This window comes from Neoarius graeffei, chromosome 16, assembly GCF_027579695.1.
Source record: "Neoarius graeffei isolate fNeoGra1 chromosome 16, fNeoGra1.pri, whole genome shotgun sequence".
Classification (NCBI taxonomy): domain Eukaryota; kingdom Metazoa; phylum Chordata; class Actinopteri; order Siluriformes; family Ariidae; genus Neoarius; species Neoarius graeffei.
Window position 1 is genome coordinate 30,681,301 of NC_083584.1, and position 20,094 is coordinate 30,701,394.

General features: G+C 41.2%; 1 protein-coding gene across 4 annotated transcripts in view; it reads right to left on the reverse strand.

Moving 5' to 3' along the window:
• The window catches only part of elmo1 (engulfment and cell motility 1 (ced-12 homolog, C. elegans)), a 202,476-nt gene that overhangs the window by 102,737 nt on the left and 79,645 nt on the right, over nucleotides 1–20,094 (reverse strand). For all 4 annotated transcript variants that reach the window (XM_060942768.1, XM_060942765.1, XM_060942766.1 and 1 more), the window contains 5 exons: nucleotides 11,104–11,236; nucleotides 8,933–8,973; nucleotides 8,741–8,813; nucleotides 8,561–8,611; nucleotides 5,107–5,276 (listed from right to left, as the gene is read on the reverse strand). In XM_060942768.1, coding sequence (XP_060798751.1) covers nucleotides 5,107–5,276; nucleotides 8,561–8,611; nucleotides 8,741–8,813; nucleotides 8,933–8,973; nucleotides 11,104–11,181 — 413 coding nt within the window. In that variant the 5' untranslated portion in view covers nucleotides 11,182–11,236. The remainder of the gene's footprint in view (nucleotides 1–5,106; nucleotides 5,277–8,560; nucleotides 8,612–8,740; nucleotides 8,814–8,932; nucleotides 8,974–11,103; nucleotides 11,237–20,094) is intronic.

The window sequence follows — 20,094 nt, forward strand, 5'->3', positions numbered from 1 at the left end:
CACCAGTAGGGCTGTGGAAATGCAGCAAAAATGCCTCCGAATTTTAAGGCATTCAAATATTAAATCATCCGATTTTATACAAATATTGGTATCGTCACTAAATGATGCATTTGCGGCTACTTCCTTTTTAAAGCGATAAAACTAAAATTTTATCAGAAACATTTTGAATTTTTTAACACTTCCTCTGCTACAGCCATTATCCATATGAAACAAACTGCCAATTCAAGTCATTTTAGTTTACTTGAATCTCAAACGGCTTCCTATTCGTATGGAATACTCACTACTTAAGACTATACAAAGTGTGTTCTAGTGCCTGGAGATGTCTACTGAATTATTCACATATGGCATTTCAGATTCAGCCATTTGCATCTCTAATAAGTGCCTGCTGCATTGTAACACTGTATTGTTAAACACCAGGCTGAATCCCAAATCGCTTCCTATTCACTATACATGCTCACTACATAGGGTAGAATTCATTATGCGTAACAGAAGGACAGTTAGAGGTCAGTTGTAGTGTCGATCAGATCCATAGGGGAAAAACAGCTACAGTAAACATGCACTATTCCGCACTACCTCATTTGTTTATTCTGCTTATTTCATGTTTACCTGCTATACCTCAAGTGCCCTTGACTGTTTGGTTATTTGAACCAATTTGTGTGTGTGTGTGTATATATATATATATATATATATATATATATATATATATATATATATATATATATATATATATATATATGAGTGATTCCACGCTTATGGGTACTGAAATGGGGACATGAACTTATTTTTAAAAATTCACCTAAAACCATTTCTTTTTTTACCATCAGGTCACAAAACATGTAATCTTTAATGAATGATATGTTAAAAGATAACTTTAATTTTCTGAGATGTAATAAAAACATATTTATATGCCAAAGTCAAGCCTATGAGTTCCAAAATGATGTCTGTTACATTACTTCTGTTACGATTGTCCATCTCGCATCTGTTACAAATAAATTACAATCTAGCTCTATACCATGTTAATCTTATTGAAAGAATGTGTATGTTTATTCTACTACACATGTTTATTAATTATATTTGCTAAAACATCACTTTCCTATGTTTCAAAAAGTAATTCTACATTGTTAAAATTGAGAATATATATGTCCACAACACTTCTGTTACGTTCTGACTTTGGCATATAAATATGTTTTTATTACATCTCACAAAATTAAAGTTATCTTTTAACATATCATTAATTAAAGATTAAATGTTTTGTGACCTGATGGTAAAAAAAAAGAAATGGTTTTAGGTGAATTTTTAAAAATAAGTTCATGTCCCCATTTCAGTACCCATAAGCGTGGAATCACTCATTTTATATATATATATATATATATATATATATATATATATATATATATATATATATATATATATATATATATGAGTGTTTAGTCAGTCTACGTCTAGTTCATATCTAGAGTGTTTATACTGTTTATATTGTCTGTTTGAGTGTTTGGTCTGTGTGTAGTTCTTATCTAGTGTTTACACTGTTTATATTGTCTGAGTGTTTAGTCTGTCTTGTTCTTATCTAGTGTTTATACTGTTTATTTATACTGTTTATATTGTTTGAGTGTTTAGTCTGTGTCTAGTTTCCTATCTAGAGTGTTTATACTGTTTATATTGTTTGTTTTTTTCAATTATTCTATTTTTATTTATTGCATTGCCAGTTTGCACCGTGGGTCAGAGAGGACTGATATTTCATCTGTGCTGTATGTCGAGCATGTAGAGCATATTTGACAATAAAGTTGACTTGACTTGACTTATTCACTCTATGTGCTCACTACATTGGGTAGAAACCAAGTAATGAACCTTATAGCCAATGGTTATATCCAGGGTGCAATTTGTCAAAAAACCAGAAGGGGGGATGTTTTTTTTTTAATCATGAAACGTCAACAGCTCAATAACATCCGATGATATCAAATGAATAACACTAAATGAAAACGAACACTAAACCAGAGATAGTAAATTCATCTTCCTATCTCTCTGATTAAATACACGAACACTAACACACAACAAAGTTCGCATTGCTTGTCGCGTTGCTGTGATGTTTCTCTCCCTCCGGATTAAATGGACAGTGACTCGAAAATCACTAAAATACATGAATACTAAATGAACAGTTTGCTCTGATGGCGCAGTTCACATTGTGCGCAGCTTTCCGATTTAAACTGTTTTTTTCTCATCCTTATACTTCCTGTTTCATGGACTGTAACGGATTTGCTTATTTAGTAATTTTAATACAGAATTTACTTTGAAATTATAATCAGACACTCCAACGCCCCGAAAAAAAAAAAAAAAAAAAAAAAAATCGGCCGTGAAAAAGGCGGCATCCGCCAAAAGGCGCGCTGTTTGCATCCCTGCGAGAACGCAAAGATATTGTTATTATCTACAATGTATCTATTTGCTGGGGATGTTCGTGAACATCAAAGCTGCCACTTCGGGTCATTTTGAAAGTGAGTGCAATGTAGACCATAGAAAACTGTGTCACAACATGCCTGTCATGTCAACTTTTTTTTTGGTTTGTTTGTTTTATTGACGGGGTTGTCCCCGAGGATTTTTTTTTCAGCAGAGATAAAAACCAGAGGGGGGGATGATCCCCCCCAACAAATCGCACCCAGGTTATATCTAAACCATATATCAAAGGCAATCTGAGATTTAATCATAGTGTTGATCCGTTCCAGAGGTAAAAATACTCCTTTGGACAGTTTATGTAGTCCCTATTTGTTCCATAATTCCAAAAGTGGTGAAAAAAAAAAAAATGTTAAAGCCGGGATGGATTAGAACGCACGCTCCTTGATACGGTTGCAAAAACAATTTATTTGGTCCATTTGCAGCAACAAAATATTAATTAAAAGGTTGTTGTAATTAGCAAAAGAATTTATACTTGTTAAAACAGGTATAAGAAGCATGGTCAAAACAGTGCGTTTCTCCCCCCTACCATTTTCCATCGGCCACACTAAAAATCTAAGGCCTACGTCACATATTGCTGGGTTTCAGTCACGTGACTTTTCTTAGCGGTTTTACCGGAAGTGAAATAGCTGGTGGTCTAAACTTATCAGAGTACGCTCGTAATCCTGAAGCCACTGCTGGCTTTAGATCTATTCAGAAGATTGCTGTGTGCAATGGAATCGACCCCGACAGTCTGGGAAAGAAGGATTTGTCATACGATCTCGAAACTACCCTTCAGTCGAGTTCCCCATCATCTCAAACTATCTGGTGTTGCAGACGTCCTTCTACACCGCAAAACAGATAAAAGTGTGGAACAGTACGGAGGCTTACAACTTTTTTTTTTTTTGTATGTGGCTGGGTAAAGGACCTCGCTATCAAGTCGCTGCCGAATGAATCCTGTATTGTTTTTGCCTGTGTAAGTATGGTTTTGTTTTGTTTTTTTAAAGCTTTTCGTTCACGTCTTTACAACGAAGCGCTGCAAGTTGAAGTGTAAACAAACAACAGTTGGCTTGATTCTCACTTGTGTTGGCTCTTATCTCTCAGCTAAATCATTCACAAAGATCATCAGAAAGCCCTTTAAAGACCTGGATCTTAGTTAAACAAGACGGAGAAGTGATCACGGCGCATTGTAACTGTACGGCTGGGGAACAATTTTGTCGCGACCTTCATGCATATGGACTTAGTGAGAAGTAAACAAAAAAACAGCTGGGGACTTTAGCGCTTCGTGACTAAAAAAAAGTACTGTAAAATGACACATAGCAAGAAAAGTACTTGGAAAACACTAAGGACGTAGCTGAGAAGGAGAGACAAACCTTTCACCAAGGGATCACTGCAAACTCGAGCACGCTTCGACTCGGCTCCCTTCGATTTCAGTGCAAGGTTCAAAAGCCACCTTTCTCGACGTCTTTTTGTGAAATCCTGTGTTCGTTCACCCTTTTTTATTAGTTCACGGGGAACCCTTCAGAAACTTTTATCAGTTTCATGGTTTGATCAATTCGAACAACCTAAAACGACGCAAGCGTAAGGCATTTTTCACGCGAGCAATGCACCTTCTCCGTACAAACGCTTTGTCAGCTGAGCTTTGGCAGACCACCAGCTAAAGTTCTGAATAACTAATGAGGCGGATGTGACGTCACGTGAAACCCAGCAATACCCTTTGCCCCCTCGCGTCACAACAAAGATAGCAAAGAGCAAATACAACACGAAGCAGTAAAAACAAATGGAATTCAAATCCACAATCCTGCTTAAACAAACATATTAATTTCGTATGCAAAACCACGAAATGGCTAGAACAGTTTATTTAAAATACATGCTCCCTACATAAAGGTAAAACCCATTTGGGATTCAGCCGTAGTGTCAATCAGTGCTTATGCGAAACTAACATGACAGAGCTTTAAAAATATGAATGGCATAGAGTCAAATTAGGTGGCGAAAGAACCACTGAAAATTCGGAACTAATTTTTTTTGCCTTTCAATATCTAAATATTACGATTTTTAACAACGATAAGCTCATTTATTGCCTGCCCTACATGTGACGGCTATATCTTATTCCTCGTTCCCTTTCTTTTCGCTTTCAATTCCTCCTGTTCTCTCTTTCCTTTTCTATTCTTTGTTCCACAACTCGCCTCATTCGAACTTAAAATTTCTCTTGTTGTTTCATCACTGCAGGTGATGTTGCAGTCAGGTTACTGCGGGTTTCTCATGGGGCCTCTGTTAGACAAGGACTGCAGAAGTTCCACCTCAGAGACTGTCTAGCCACTCTTGAATTGGGCCAACCCACTAGGCCAAACCACACTGTGCCTCATAACTGCAGAAACACTCGAACACACATACACACACGCCTGCTAAGAGGAGGACAAAGACGACTGAAATAGCAGAATATGTCCCCGGTGCTTCCTCTCTACTGTGAACTCACTTCTGCTCCCAAGACTTCAAAACCTTTTTCACACAGCCACTGCTGCTCAGCAGTCACTCATTCCAAAACTATACTCATTCATAAAATAACAGTACAAGTCAGTGGGCCTTGCAGTGTGACTCAACAGCTTCAGTCCTGCTGCGTGGGCACAGCAGAAAATTAAAAAGGACGTCGAGAATAGCGAGTTGAGAAGAAGGTTCACTTACTCTGTGCCACTCTCTACCATTTGGGTAAGCAGCGAGATGCCATCCAGGTTGATGAACTCCTGAGCGAAGGTAATGTCTCGGGATGCGTTGGCCAAGTCCTTCAGAGCGTCCAGTTTCATATCCAGACTGCCGGTTTGGATGCGCTCGTGCAGCTGCAGTGCCATCTGGGCCTTGGGAGTGACGCCAACGGAGCAGACACATGCACGCACGTGTTTTACACACACACACACACACAAAATTTATTTATATCATCAACTCAGCACAGTAGTAATACAGGACATAAACAACATCGAAGAAGGAGAATACAGAAAAATAGAGCATTATACAGTTAAAACATGGACTGTATCAAGATTATCAAGGGTATAAATATCAGCGCTTTCTCCATATATGACAGCAGACACCGAACGGTATTTTGCTATACCAGGCTGACATGCAAAACTATCATCTAAAGGTTTTTGCACTCGGGGGCAAACAACACAGGTTCCAGTTCATACGGTTATGATTTTCATTCCTGTATAACAAAGCAGGAGTGATTAATACGCATACAGATGAATGCTACTTCACAATATAGCTATACCACACACCGACAAATGACCGATTACAATAGGATGTGGAGATTTTGCGATTTAAAGCTCTCTCTGATGGAACGCCATTTCCTAACAAGGCTTGTACTGCACCTTGTTCACTCGCATGGACTAATATACGATCGTTAACGTGCACACAAGGAGAATTCAAGGCCACATCCCAAACCGCACACTACATAATACACTTTCTGCACTGCTGCCTCGCTTGTACACTACCGTTCAAAAGTTTGGGGTCACCCAGACAATTTTGTGTTTTCCATGAAAAGTCACACTTTTATTTACCACCATAAGTTGTAAAATGAATAGAAAATACAGTCAAGACATTTTTCTGGCCATTTTGAGCATTTAATCGACCCCACAAATGTGATGCTCCAGAAACTCAATCTGCTCAAAGGAAGGTCAGTTTTATAGCTTCTCTAAAGAGCTCAACTGTTTTCAGCTGTGCTAACATGATTGTACAAGGGTTTTCTAATCATCCATTAGCCTTCTGAGGCAATGAGCAAACACATTGTACCATTAGAACACTGGAGTGAGAGTTGCTGGAAATGGGCCTCTATGGAGCACTTGCATGTGACATCACAGCCGATCCAGATTGTGACAGACGCCATCTTGTCGGTCAAACGCCATATTTCCGCCTTCTACTTCTGCTTCTATCTTTTCTTCTGGAAAACCCTACTATATACAATTCTACCACAACGGCTGTGGCTACAAGCTCTCCCTACCTGTGCACGTTTATGTTTTTTGTGTGTATTTTTGCGTGTTGTTCGTCTGTACCGGACTTCAATATCCACTACAACCGTATGGACTTACTGGACATTGGTTTCCAGCAGAAAATGACGGTTTGTAGTGATTTCCATCGCATGCACAACATTCCGGACGAGATAGCGAAACCAGTGGGGTCTCTGTGGATTGTTATCGGAAGCAAAGCGAAGGAGGCGGCGCCGGGAGTGGAAGCAAAAGCGAGGCTGCAGAGCCGGCCTGTTGACTAAGCTCAGAAAACAGCCACTCAAATCTCCACTGCTAAGCCTCTACCTCTCCAACGCCAGATCCATGGTAAACAAGATGGACGATTTGGAATTACAGCTGGAATTACCTTATTCTATTCTATAATCGGCTGGTCAGTGCTATACTCAATACTTAAGTGACTTACCCGTCCAATGAGGATTATTTTCTTGTTTACAAAATGCCACATCTGAGTCGTTGACAAATCCTGAATTTCTGTAAAGATAACTGTGCAGAGATTTATAAGCACGCAGTGCTTCACCACTGAACAGCGAGGGAAAGTTAATGAGGTAATTATACACGTCTGGGTATTCCGCTGGCAGTTCAATATCCACTGACACGATCGTGAAAACTCCGTCCGGTAAGCCATAAGGGTCACTAATCTGTAGATCGTTTATTTTAGACATATATCTAGTTATCTGTTCATTAGAAAATGAGCCGTGTAGTCCGTCGGTTGAAATTGATCCATTCTGTACACGAGTGCAGCAGTATTCAGCGGTGTTTTTTACCGACAAGATGGCGGCTGTGTACTTTCCGGTCACGTGACTGCAAGATCTCTATACACCTATGTAGATATTGCACCAAAAACCAGACATTTAGTAGAATTTAGCTAGAATAGTCATTTACCACATTAGCAATGTATAGAGTATATTTCTGATTAGTTTAAAGTGATCTTCATTGAAAAGAACAGTGCTTTTCTTTCAAAAATAAGGACATTTCAAAGTGACCCCAAACTTTTGAATGGTAGTGTATCATTTACACTCGGAAGTCAGCACTCCTTTTTGCTTAGTGGGAGGGTGACGGCACATGATGCATGCATCCAAAAAAATATATATATATTGGGGCTCAGAACCTCTCATTATAGCTTACTATTACTGGATAGTAAACTTTCATACTCCTATGTGAGAGTACTTTACTCCCTGGCTCAATAATTATTTCATTTGTGACACAAAAAACCCTTCTGCAGTGCAGCATTAAAAGTTGATTAGTTTTTAATTCTTTTTTTCAGTACTTCGGATGGAATATAGGACCAACAAAGGACACACACATGAAATACAAATCGCCCATAGATGTCTCATCTCATCATCTCTAGCCGCTTTATCCTGTTCTACAGGGTCGCAGGCAAGCTGGAGCCTATCCCAGCTGACTACGGGCGAAAGGCGGGGTACACCCTGGACAAGTCGCCAGGTCATCACAGGGCCGACACATAGACACAGACAACCATTCACACTCACATTCACACCTACGGTCAATTTAGAGTCACCAGTTAACCTAACCTGCATGTCTTTGGACTGTGGGGGAAACCGGAGCACCCGGAGGAAATCCACGCGGACACGAGGAGAACATGCAAACTCCGCACAGAAAGGCCCTCGCCAGCCACGGGGCTCGAACCCGGACCTTCTTGCTGTGAGGCGACAGCGTTAACCACTACACCACCGTGCTGCCCGCCCATAGATGTGTTGAAAAAAACAAACAAAAAACAACAACATACGATTCAAACTGAGAGGATTTCCTATTCCTTCGATTGCCATGCTTTTGATTGATTTTTTTATGCCTTTTAAAGTCACTTTCCTCATTTCTTTCCATCAGCACCTCTATGAAGTACTTGCTATCTCTGTAACGGGTAGGCGAGTATACGCTCCTCAAAAGCTTTCACCGCTCAGCTGCCAGTAAAGCAACTGAGGGACAACAGCTGCAGCTGGCTCCTGATTCTAGCTCAGGAAGCTTGAGCAGTCGAACCCATCAGCCACCACATGCAGGGGATTAGTTGAGCGAAGCGGGAGCAGGGATATAGACAAGTCTCTCAGGCTGAGAGTGTCCTCACGAACCCCTACCAGAAATAAAAATCCTGCTTATCTGCTACTCACAGGAGATGTGGTCAGGCGCAGGATGGAGCCATTTTTTATGTTGTTGCGGTTCTGTGGAGCAGACAAGATGAACTTTTGAGCACCTTCTTCTTCAAAATAAATACATAAATAAATAAAAATAAATTATATATTTTTTAAAAACCCTGCAAATTTGTTCAGTGATTGTAGTTATCACGACACCTTTTCAGTGATGTAGAAGTTAGTGGAGTCTGCGTTCTGTAGCGCGAAGCCTTCGTGGTTCGGCAGCTGCCACCTAGAGATGGAAAACGTGAAGCAACGATGCGGATGCCCTTTGACTGATTTCCAGATATGTATTGTAATGGAACAAATGTAATGCAGTCAGGCAGAAGCTAAGAAAGGTTAATTGCTTACCCATCACAGACTTCTTTAATGATTGCAGAGAGAGGCTTTTTCTGTGGAAAAACAGAAGTAGAAAATGTAAAAAAAAAAAAAAAAAAAAAAAAGGTGAACGTTACATTTGCATAATAAAAGAGAATACGACTACAGCTATGCATTTCCCTCTACCACAACACAGACAATACAGAGAAGCTGATTATAATCAGCAATGCATCTAAACCCCTGCCACCAAAAAAAAATACAATATTGTGCAAAAGTCTTAGGCAGCCTATTTTTTTCATACAAACTTTGTTATAGATTTCTATTTTAAGACTTCTTCATTATCGAGTCAGTCCAAAAACATTTTAGGAGTCCAAATGTTCGTTTTCCAGCACAAAATTAAATGTTACAGAGAAAGAAAAAAAAAAGTTTGTATCTGAGCAGCGTATTACATAAGAAACGACTTTTCAGGTTAAAAAAGGAAACATAATGGAGGCTGCTGGGTTTTGGTGCAAAATTAAGAAGCGAGTGTGATAGTCAAATGCCGCTTTTCCACTACCAACGCGGCTGAGTTGGGCTGAGCCGTGCCGTGCTGAGTTGGGCTGAGTCGAGCTGAGCGGGGCTGTTGGAGTTGCATTTCGACTACAACCGCGCTGAACCGTGCTGGCTGGAAGTGGGTGGACACATTGGGTGGAGTTAGCGAAAGTGGATGGACGTCACGTGATGTCGTTAGGCGGCGCAAACAGTGACATCAGTGACCTTTTAAGCGGTAGTCTCACGACCCGGATAGTAAACAATAAACATGGAGGACATGGAGTCGTTAGTGTTGCTGGTCTTGGTGCTGTGGCTTGTTGTCACCGACAACGCCAACAGATACTGGCAAGAGCGTATAGATGAGGCGAGGTGCATAAGGCTTCAGAAATTCTCGTAATTCGTAATTCTTCTTCTTCCGGGTTTACGGTGTTTACAGATCCCAGCGTGCTCGCGGGGGGTGTGTGGGCATGTGAGGACACTCCTCCTCACCAATCAGTGCACAGGGGAGTGTCTGCTCACGCCCCTAGCCCCACTCGGCTCAGTTTGGCTAGCTTCAGCCCCACTCCAAAACTGTGCGAGTTTTGGATGCTGAGTAGGGCTGAAACGAGCTGAGTCGTGCTGTTCTGAGGTAGTCGAAGCACGAGCTGTGTCGGGCTGAAGTGAGCTGAAGCGAGCTGAAGTGAGCTGAAAAAGGGTAGTGGAAAAGGGCCAAAAGTGTCCAGAAGAACTGTGGCTGGTTCTGTAAGATGTTCAGTAAAACCTACAGCTCATTTCCTTATCAAACTGCACTCACTGTACCTGCGACTGCTTTTTTTTTTTTAAGCAAATGGGCGTCTCGCACCAAATATTGACTTGGTTTCATTTATTATAATCACCATGTACCTCTATACTTCCATCAGGCTTTTGAACCACGGATTATAATCACCATGTACCTCTATACTTCCATCAAGCTTTTGAACCACGGATTATAATCACCATCTACCTCTATATTTCCATCAGGCTTTGAACCACGGAATATAATAGCAATTTTGCACAAGACATTGCACAGTATATCTACCTCTATGTTTGCACATTGTTTGTTTGCCTTTTTTTTTTAATGTTATCTTCATTTTTCATTCTACTTTGATATTTTGCATTCCATATGCACTTTATATTTTATATTTAATATATATATTTCTTTTTATATTGGTAAGCATAGGCAGTCAGGCAGTTGCAAAATCAGAATTTCATTACCCAATAATAAACCGCTGTGTCTGTTATTGTGTATATGACAAATAAACATCTTGAATCTTGAATCTATTATGGTTTACTGCTGATTATAGTATTTTTTTAATGTTGAAACTTTTTTTACCCATTATTTTTCAGCCATTTTTGGTCTCCAGCGTTTCTTTACACGCGCCTAAGACTTTTGCACAGTACTGTATGAGTATGCTTTTTGGTACCAATACTGATACCGAAATAAGCACCCGACTTACTATTAATCAGCGACGCCATTCATCATTAAATCAAGGACATCGCTAAACACACTTGGCTCTGTTTAATGTTCCCATGGTTTACACAGCGGCTATGAAATATCCTTGGTGTGTTACGTCACTGTGAGTCACCCTTTCATTATATGTGTAGGCAATGCACACAGTATCTATACGCCATCTTCTTTTTGCTCACACACTGACCTGGTCTATTTCCATAAGTTTGGGGAAGGCCCCTGGCCACTCGATGGCCACCTTCAGGATGTCCGCGGGGGGCGGCATGGCTGCGGCGTTGGGTGTTAAAAGCCTCTCACAGCTGTCTAGGTCTCATTCACACCTTTAGAGACAAGAGAGAGAGAGAGAGAGAGAGAGAGAGAGAGAGAGAGAGAGAGAGAGAGAGAGATGGAAAACAAAAAGGGTCAAAGCGAGTTCTGATTTAATCCCACAGAAAAACTAAAGCCTGTGGAGTATAAATTTGATGAACAGGGACAAGGTTCTTGATCATTTTTTAATCAGCCTTGGCTGATTAAAGCTCTTGATATTGTAGCGTATAAAATCTATAATTCATACGTGAAAGTTTTTGTTGTTGTTGTTGTTTTTAAATCTTCAATTCCCATACACATGCACTCATCATTACATAACAGCACACCACTAAACAGATCAAGTCAAGTCAACTTTATTGTCAAATATGCTATACATGCTCGACATACAGCACAGATGAAATATCAGTCCTCTCTGACCCACGGTGCAAACAGGCAATGCAATAAATAAAAATAGAATAATTGAAAAAAAAAACAATATAAACAGTGTAAACACTCTAGATAGGAACTAGACACAGACTAAACACTCAAACAATATAAACAGAATAAATAAACAGTATAAACACTAGATAAGAACAAGACAGACTAAACACTCAGACAATATAAACAGTATAAACCAGACCTGGGCATTTTCCGGCCCGCGGGCCGCATCCAGCCCTTTGGTTCATTCTGACCGGCCCGCGTAAGGTTAATTATAAATTACAAAATAAACATATTTTCTAATTTTACCTCATGCATGGACTGAATGTGCATTGCTTTTATTTTGAAGTTGTGTTCAACAAAAACGCAGTGCGCGCGACATGAACATGACATGAAATCCCACGAAACCTAATCCCGCGATAACTACTTCCGTAATTTGTCCAGACCAACCACAAACTTGTACGTCATCCTCCAAACGGTCCAGCCAATCACATACTGTGACGTCACCAGCAGGCGCCGGAGCCAATCTGTAGATCTGATCCCTACACCGAATCGACTGATGATCATCTGTCAGCTGTGCTTCGCATCTCCACCTCAGACATTCAACCTGACTCTGATGCACTCGTTAAAGACCAACAGAGACGAGATTTCTCTCACTGAACAAATAAAAAACTGAAAAACACCAAATGAGGTGATTAAACTACAAATGTGGGCATCATTATTATAATATGATGTATCTTGCTTGATATTTGGAGTAGAAAGACAATATTGTGATGTCTTTATTGTGTTTCGGGGTGAATGTGACTGGAAAAAAAAAAGGGTACAAACGTTCACATTTTGTTACCCATTATTTTGGGAAATTTGATTGAATAAATGACACATTTTTTGTAAGGCAACCTCGTTTTTTCCATACTCTTACCAGTCTTAGCAGCTTGTAAAAACAATGATATTTATTGCTTTATATAAAGAAATACAATTAATATTATGCAGAATTTAGTTCAGCCTTTTGGTCCGGCCCTCCACAAAATTTTCTGTTTCTCATGTGGCCCCATGGAAAAAATAATTGCCCACCCCCGGTATAAACAGATGTGCTTATACAGTAAATAATCAATCTGATTGATACAAAAACAGTGTATTAATCATCCAGCTCTCCACCCAGTCATTCTTTTCTGTGTTGGTACCTGTTTACATTTTAAATTGCCCATTTTGTAATGTATTTTTGTTGTAACATAACAAAACAAAGTCTTCCAGTCAGTGTAGTAGGCATCAATGCGGTCTATTCAAATACTCCAAACATGACTCATCCCATAATAATCTCCACAGACATTTCAGAGGGCCAGTTGCCAGGGTTGCTGTTGCATCATTAGTCGCATCCATCATTCCAGGGAGGATTTCTGGGTAATGTGTAAACTGCTTCTCAGTGGAAGTGGGCAGATAAACGCGGCTCACTTTGGTTGTTTTCCTCCCAGTGGCTAGAAGAACAGATCTATTGCTCGTTGCAATTTAAAACACTCAGCCAATGGCACAACAAACGCTCGCCTCATCTCATCTATCCTCTAACCTCTCCAGCTTTCCCCTGGACAATCAGATGAGCCTTTCTCTCGCTTACACCTCACCACTATGTGTGATCTATATGAACGTAGGATCAGAATAACATTAGCCTTCCTGGAGGGCCTTGACCTTCTTCGCGCAGACGTACAAAGCTCTTGGGCACAGTCTGGAATAAACGAGGTGGTAAATTTCAGTAGCATGTGTGCGCTTGTGTCATGGTACAAGATTAGTTACCATAAGGAATCATGCAGTCTGTCCACTCACGCCACGATATAATGCCGAGGTTAGATGCGATTGCAACAATGCAATGTTCTTTACTCACTCTGCTTTCTGCCTCAATCACGATCAAACTGGATACGAAGACATTGATTCGCAAATGTCTTGCAAGCATATTTACACAGAAAACGAAGTATTCATGAAAATTCAGTTTGGAAAAAAGAACAACGTCCGATAAAAAGATTTTATGTAAAATTTATATACAAGACAACTCACTCATGTGAAACTCAAATGATACACTTCAAATAATATGATTGACATAGCCATAACTTTAAAACCACTGACAGGTGACGTGAATAACATTGATCATCTCATTACACTGGTAGGGGATATATTAGGCAGCAAGAAAACAGTCAGTTCTTTAAGTTGATGTGTTGGAAGCAGGAAAAATGGGCAAGCGTAAGGATCTGAGTGACTTTGGCAAAGGCCAAATTGTGATGGCGAGATGACTGGGTCTGAGCATCTCCAAAATGGTGCATCATTTTAGGTGTTCCCGGTATGCAGTGGTTAGTACCTACCGAAAGTGGTCCAAGGAAGGACAACCAGTGAAACGGCGACAGAATCATGGGTGTTGAAGGTTCACGGATTCACTTGGGGTACAAAGGGTAGCACATATGGTTCAAAAAGTTAAAGTTTTTCAGCAGTTTGTGCTACAGTAGCTTTTCTGTGGGATTGGATCATATGGGTTAGCCTTCATGCCCCATATGAGTCAATGAGCCTTCGACACCCATGACCCTGTCGCCCGTTCATTGGTTGTCGTTCCTTGGACCACTTTTGATAGGTACTAACCACTGCATACCGGGAACACCTCACAAGATGTGTCATTCTGGAGATGCTCAGACCCAGTCATCTCGCCATCACAATTTGACCCTTGTCAAAGTCACTCAGATGCTTACGCTTGCCCATTTTTCCTGCTTCCAACACATCAACTTCAAGACCTGACTGTTCTCTTGCTGCCGAATATATCCCACCCCTTGACAGGTGCCATTGTAATGAGATAGTGTTAATCAAGGTCACCTTTCAGGGCTCATCATGTTCTGGCTGATCGGTGTAACAATATGTAAATAACATTGCAGTATGCTGTAAAGTTTAAATATCTTATTGTGAAATGGCTGTTTCTCATTAAATCAAAAACAAATAAAACAAGGAGGACTAGCCATTCAATCAGGGTGAAAGAAATACCACTGTATAAAAGAGGTAGGCAAAGTTGCAACTTGTAATTCCCCAGTAAATCGGGTAAAAGCCACCAAAAATGTTAATTTCTAGTCTCTGCTGTGCTTCTCAACTACTAATTCCTTCCCCGGTTTAATGAGTAACGTCAGATCAACATAGCTGCACCCACTCTGAACAGTGTCTCGACTTTTAAATGAGTTTATCGCAGCATTAACTTTAGATCAATTAATATACAGACATATTACTAGGTTACATCTATAACACCGACCATGCTAATTGCTGTTTTCAGAAGGTGACCAACATAAGGGTCATCACTAATGTTAGCGTCAGCAATAAACTAGTTCGATACTGTCCACTGACTAGCTGGTTGCTACTGTTACTCGCTATTGTCTGCTGTTGCTGTGCTGCGATTTCAATCCAAAATGTTGCATGAATGTTTGAAGTTCACTTCAGTAGAGCAGAACCAGTAGCCACTCATGCGTCTATTAGAAAAGTGTGGTAAAAGTAGCTTTTTATGAACAATGCGGCACACCCTTTTGTGGAGGCATCCATTTTCCCCCTACTTCACACATTGATGGTTTCCAGATCGAAAATGAAGTCATTACAACTTTTACAGCAGCAAATTACCATTTACAACATACCACAATCCGAGAATAAGAGCTTAGCATACTTTATACAGAAACAGCATCTGTGAGGGCTACACAAAGACAAAAGCAACTCTGCAAGCTTTACATGCTGGGATATTCCTGGCAGTTTCATACTGTCTATCAATTATAAATGCTCCAATCACAGGCATTTTGCTCAGATGCCACATGGCAAGCTGGCACACAATGTCTGTTTACTCTGCAATTATGTCGTATTGTTTGTGGAAGCCAGCTGAATTTAATCTCTGCATAAAGTATGCCAAGACCTTTGGTCTGTGCCTACAGTCGCCGACACGCTGCAATGGCTGAGCTGCATTATTGGAAGCTTTCGCATGGTTCCTATTCAAGAGTCATTTTGTTGTTTTCAGCTCTGTTTTGTAGGCATGACTGTGAATGAACTTGGCACCTGACAGGAGAAAATCAATGTTGTAGATTTCTACATCAGACGATGTAATTTAAGGGTTCCGTCAAGGGAACAAATTTGCCTGTCTCACAATACACCTTCGTGATGGGAGTGAATGCTGGAGAGTCGCCAAATCCGAAATGGAAACATTGTTCAGTTTCCAGCATGGGTGTCTCAGGAGGATAAACAGAATATTTTGGCCCAAAAAGATCTCCAACAAAGACCTCCTCCAGCTTTGCCAGACCACATGCATCGTCAGGGAAATACAGCAGAGACGACTTTGATGGCTAGGACATGTGCGGACGATGCCACAGACAGGTATTACGAGGGTTGCACTGCGATGGAACCCACAAGGCAAGAGACCAAGGGGCAGGCCAAGGAACACCTGGCGAAGGACAGCTGAAGCAGAACTTAAGCAAATTGGGATCACCTGGAGCGAGGCTGACACCAAGGCAAAAGCCCATGCTGGATGGAAGGATCTTGTGGAGACCTTATGCTCCAGTGGGAGCGAAGAGAATAAGCAGTAGTCAAGGGAACAAACCAGGGAACCCTTGAGGATCTTGGAATCTTTTATTACAAGCGTGTATAAACAAGGAGTTCCTTAACATGAACTTTTGATAATTGGCTTCCTTAAGGACTTCTACTTGGAAGCTTTTATGAAATGTTTGTCCTCTTTTGCAGGATTCTACATAGAAGCTTTTTGGTTTTCTTCCTGATGGGAAGAATTTAGGAGGTTTTTGCTTTCTAAAGAGGATCTCCTCAGAGCCTTTTCTGAAGGGTACGACATTGGTTTGTCTCTCTTGGGAAACCCTAAAAACCAATCAGGAATGTAGTTGTATATGGTATTATGGGGAAGCCATGGCCTAATGGTTAGAGAAGCAGCTTTGGGAACAAAAGGTCACCAGTCTGATTCCCTGGACCAGCAGGAATGGTTGAAGTGCCCTTGAGCAAGGCACCTAACCCCCAACTGCTCCCCAGGTTGCTCTGGGCATGTTGTATGTCGCTCTGGATAAGAGTATCTGCTAAAAACCATTAATGTAATCATTTTTCTATGGTCTTAAGAGTTTTTCTTTCGAAAATGAAGGGTTTTAAAGCTTTCTAATAAGGTTCTACTTAGAAACCTCTGATGATGGAATGCTATGTTATTTGGAAAACCATCTGATAAAGGAACAGAAAAGTGGAAATTAGCAGGCAAGTGGAACTGAAAGGGTTATTCCTAATATGCTCAAGACTGTCATCATTTTTGTTTAGACGATTTTTTTTTCAGAAACACTTTCATGATCAATGTCCAAGATTTGGCAAAGCAAAGCAAAGATGCATTTGTTTGTGGTCCACCATCAGGAGACCGAGATCCGAAGCCCTGTGGTTTATTGACTGGCCTTCTCTGGACGCTGAGTCAGTGAACTAGAATGTCGGAGTCTCCTCAAACAGACGACACGTAAAGCTCTTAAGCTGTTGTTTGGAAGGGGTAGAGGTGTGTGCATGTGTGTGGAGTGCATGAGGCTAAGCAAGATGCAAGCTAACAAAGTTGTAAAGGGTTTGGCGGAAAGGCTTCAGTAAACACACCTCTTCTGCTTTTCTGAGCTGACTGTGTACTGATGATGCAAGAAGTGCGAGAGACTATGCTAATGCTAGTGCTATGCACATTTCTCATGGCTAAAACACTAAAACTCGCAAATCCTGACAAGAATGATAGCCACGACAGTATTTTTTCCCCTCGCTATTTTTCAGTCTTTATCACGTTCTCTCTCATACAATGTAATGGAGCCATTTCCCAAGGTGCTATCAAACTAGGCCCTTTTTTTAACCAAACAAGCCTGAGGTCATTTCTCCATTCTAGGAAAATTTGTATTTACCACATGGACTGTTAACATTGCTAAGGAAAATACAAGGATGTGGTCAGAGACCACACGACACTGTCTGAGGTAACAGATTTTCAGCAAGCCTCGAAAAGTACAAGTGAATGCAGCAATGTTTCACAAGATCAGTCTCAGAGATCTGTGTGTGTGTGTGTGTGTGTGTGTGTGTGTGTGTTCACACTATACTTAAAGTGCTAAATCATGGTAGCAATCGTATGTATTTGTTGCATAGTTACAAAATTTTTCCCAGGGCACATGTCTAGAAAATAACCATACCAAATTGTGTCTGTGAAGGTTCTCAGTCATCCAGGTTATCGTAAGCTGTAGGTGCTAAAGAAGGTCATTTATGAATGACAAAAGAACATTGTCATTCCCTACATTTCTGGACTATCTGAGAAATTCAGGAGGAACTTCTACAAACACAACATCTCTGTACACTTCAGACCCAGCAACACCCTGAGGCAGAAATTGGTCCACCCTAAGGACAGAATACCCAGACACAAACAGGACAATGTAGTGTACGCAATTCAATGCAGTGAGGAATGCACAGACCTGTACATTGAGGAAACGAAACAACCGCTTCACAAGCTCATTGTTCAACACAGGACAGCCAGTTCCTCAGGCCAGGACTCCACAGTCTATCTTCATCTCAAGAACAAAGGACACTCATTTCAGGACTGTAAATGTACACCAGAGAAGACCGGTGGTTTGAAAGAGGAATCAAAGAAGCCATCTTTGTCAACCTGGAACAACCACCACTGAACAGATGAGGTGGGCTGATACCCCTTTTCCACCAAATCAGTTCCAGGGCTGGTTCGGGGCCAGTGCTGGTGCTGGTTCACAACTCGTTCAACTTGCGAGCCAGCTGAGAACCAGTTTGCTTTTCCATAGCTCGGGGTGCTAAGGGGAGCCACGTCATTACGTCGCTGTATACGTCAGTTACGTCGCTGCGTTTGCATAAACCTTGGCGCGAACATCGAAGCAACAACAACACGGAAAAGAAGAAGCAGCAACAACAACAATAATGGATGACTTCGCATTTGTACAGCTGCTGCTTCTCGTTGCTTAAAAATGGCGACCTTTCGCGGTCTTGCTATTGTTGTCGGTCTTAACAACTCCGTCCCCCCGCTGACGTAAGCGGTTCTTTCCTCTGGCCCAGCAAAGAGTTGGTGCTAGCCTGGAACCGGTTTTTCTGGCCCCAGAGCCAGTTCTTTGTCAGTGGAAACAGAAAACCCGGTTCCAAACTAAACATTGGCCCCGAACCAGCCCTGGAACTGCTTTGGTGAAAAAGGGGCATGAGACACCACTTATTAGCCACCTACAATTAAGTCCTTAGCATATTTCCCAGAAAACTGAATACACATCCACACCAAAACTCAGCTGACTTCAATGACCTCACATGATGGCAGAGAGAGAGAGCCAACAACCCACAGATCACCCTAACAACCCTCTAGGCTGCTAACAACGTTCACACCCGGCCTCCAATGACCCCAGCACCTACAGGATGACCGAGAGGGTCAATGACCCATGTGACCTCAACGACTCTCCTTAGGGTTGCTTTTGGTGCACTAGAGGATAAATACCTGGAACTCCCCACTAGTCAGACAGAATTGAAGAAGCATTTCGGATGAGGGGTGAAACGTCTTCAAGAATTTCAAGCAAGTCCGGTTGCCTTCTTTAGCACCTATGGTTAACCAAACCAAAGATTAGTGACAGTACTTCGAGTCACATAGTTACGTAATCTAAACACATTTTTTTTTTAAAAATTGTCCTTCATTCTGGATATTGTAAATAAGTAGTCTGGTGTGTACATGGACCTGCTTTACTTAACAGCAATTTTTTTTCTTTTTAGGGAAAACGGCAAAAGCTAGGCATCTCACTAAATATTACACATCAACATTAGACTAGTGCAAGCATTCTAAAAGTCTAAAGTCCTTCCCGCGCCATATGGCTGCATCGATCTCTGTTTCTGTAGCCCTCCGCCTCTCGCCTATTACATAGCTAGGGTTACAGTGGGGAGCTAGTCCTCTGGTAACCGAAAGAGTTTGACTCCCCACTCGCAACTGTATTGCAGTGTACCTTGCCAGACGGAAGTAGGTACCATTTTCATGAAGGTCTTTGGTGTGACCCGACCGCGAGTAGAACTCGCGATCTCCCGATCGAGACGCGAGCCACTAGGCCAACTCGCGGTTAGTGCAAGCATTAAAGTAATATAAAGAAAATATATTTTGGGTATTAGGCCTACCATAGACAGACAAACAGGAGTATGGCGACGGGGAGGGTGCGTGTGGTGTGTATGAAACAACATGCCACTATCTAGAACTGTATCTCTTCAGTGCGCCAAACAATTGTATCTATATTTTGAATTAAACCCAAAGTGGATGTGGTGTCTCTCTCTCTCTTTTTTTAATCAAATAACAGCCCTTGAACTACGCCACCACGAACACTGGAAAAAATTAGCCCAGAGATGCTAGCACTGGTCAGCGAATTCTGGCTCTAGCAGTTCCTCAACCTCAGCTGCATCAGCTGAGGGAAGCCATGGCTTAATG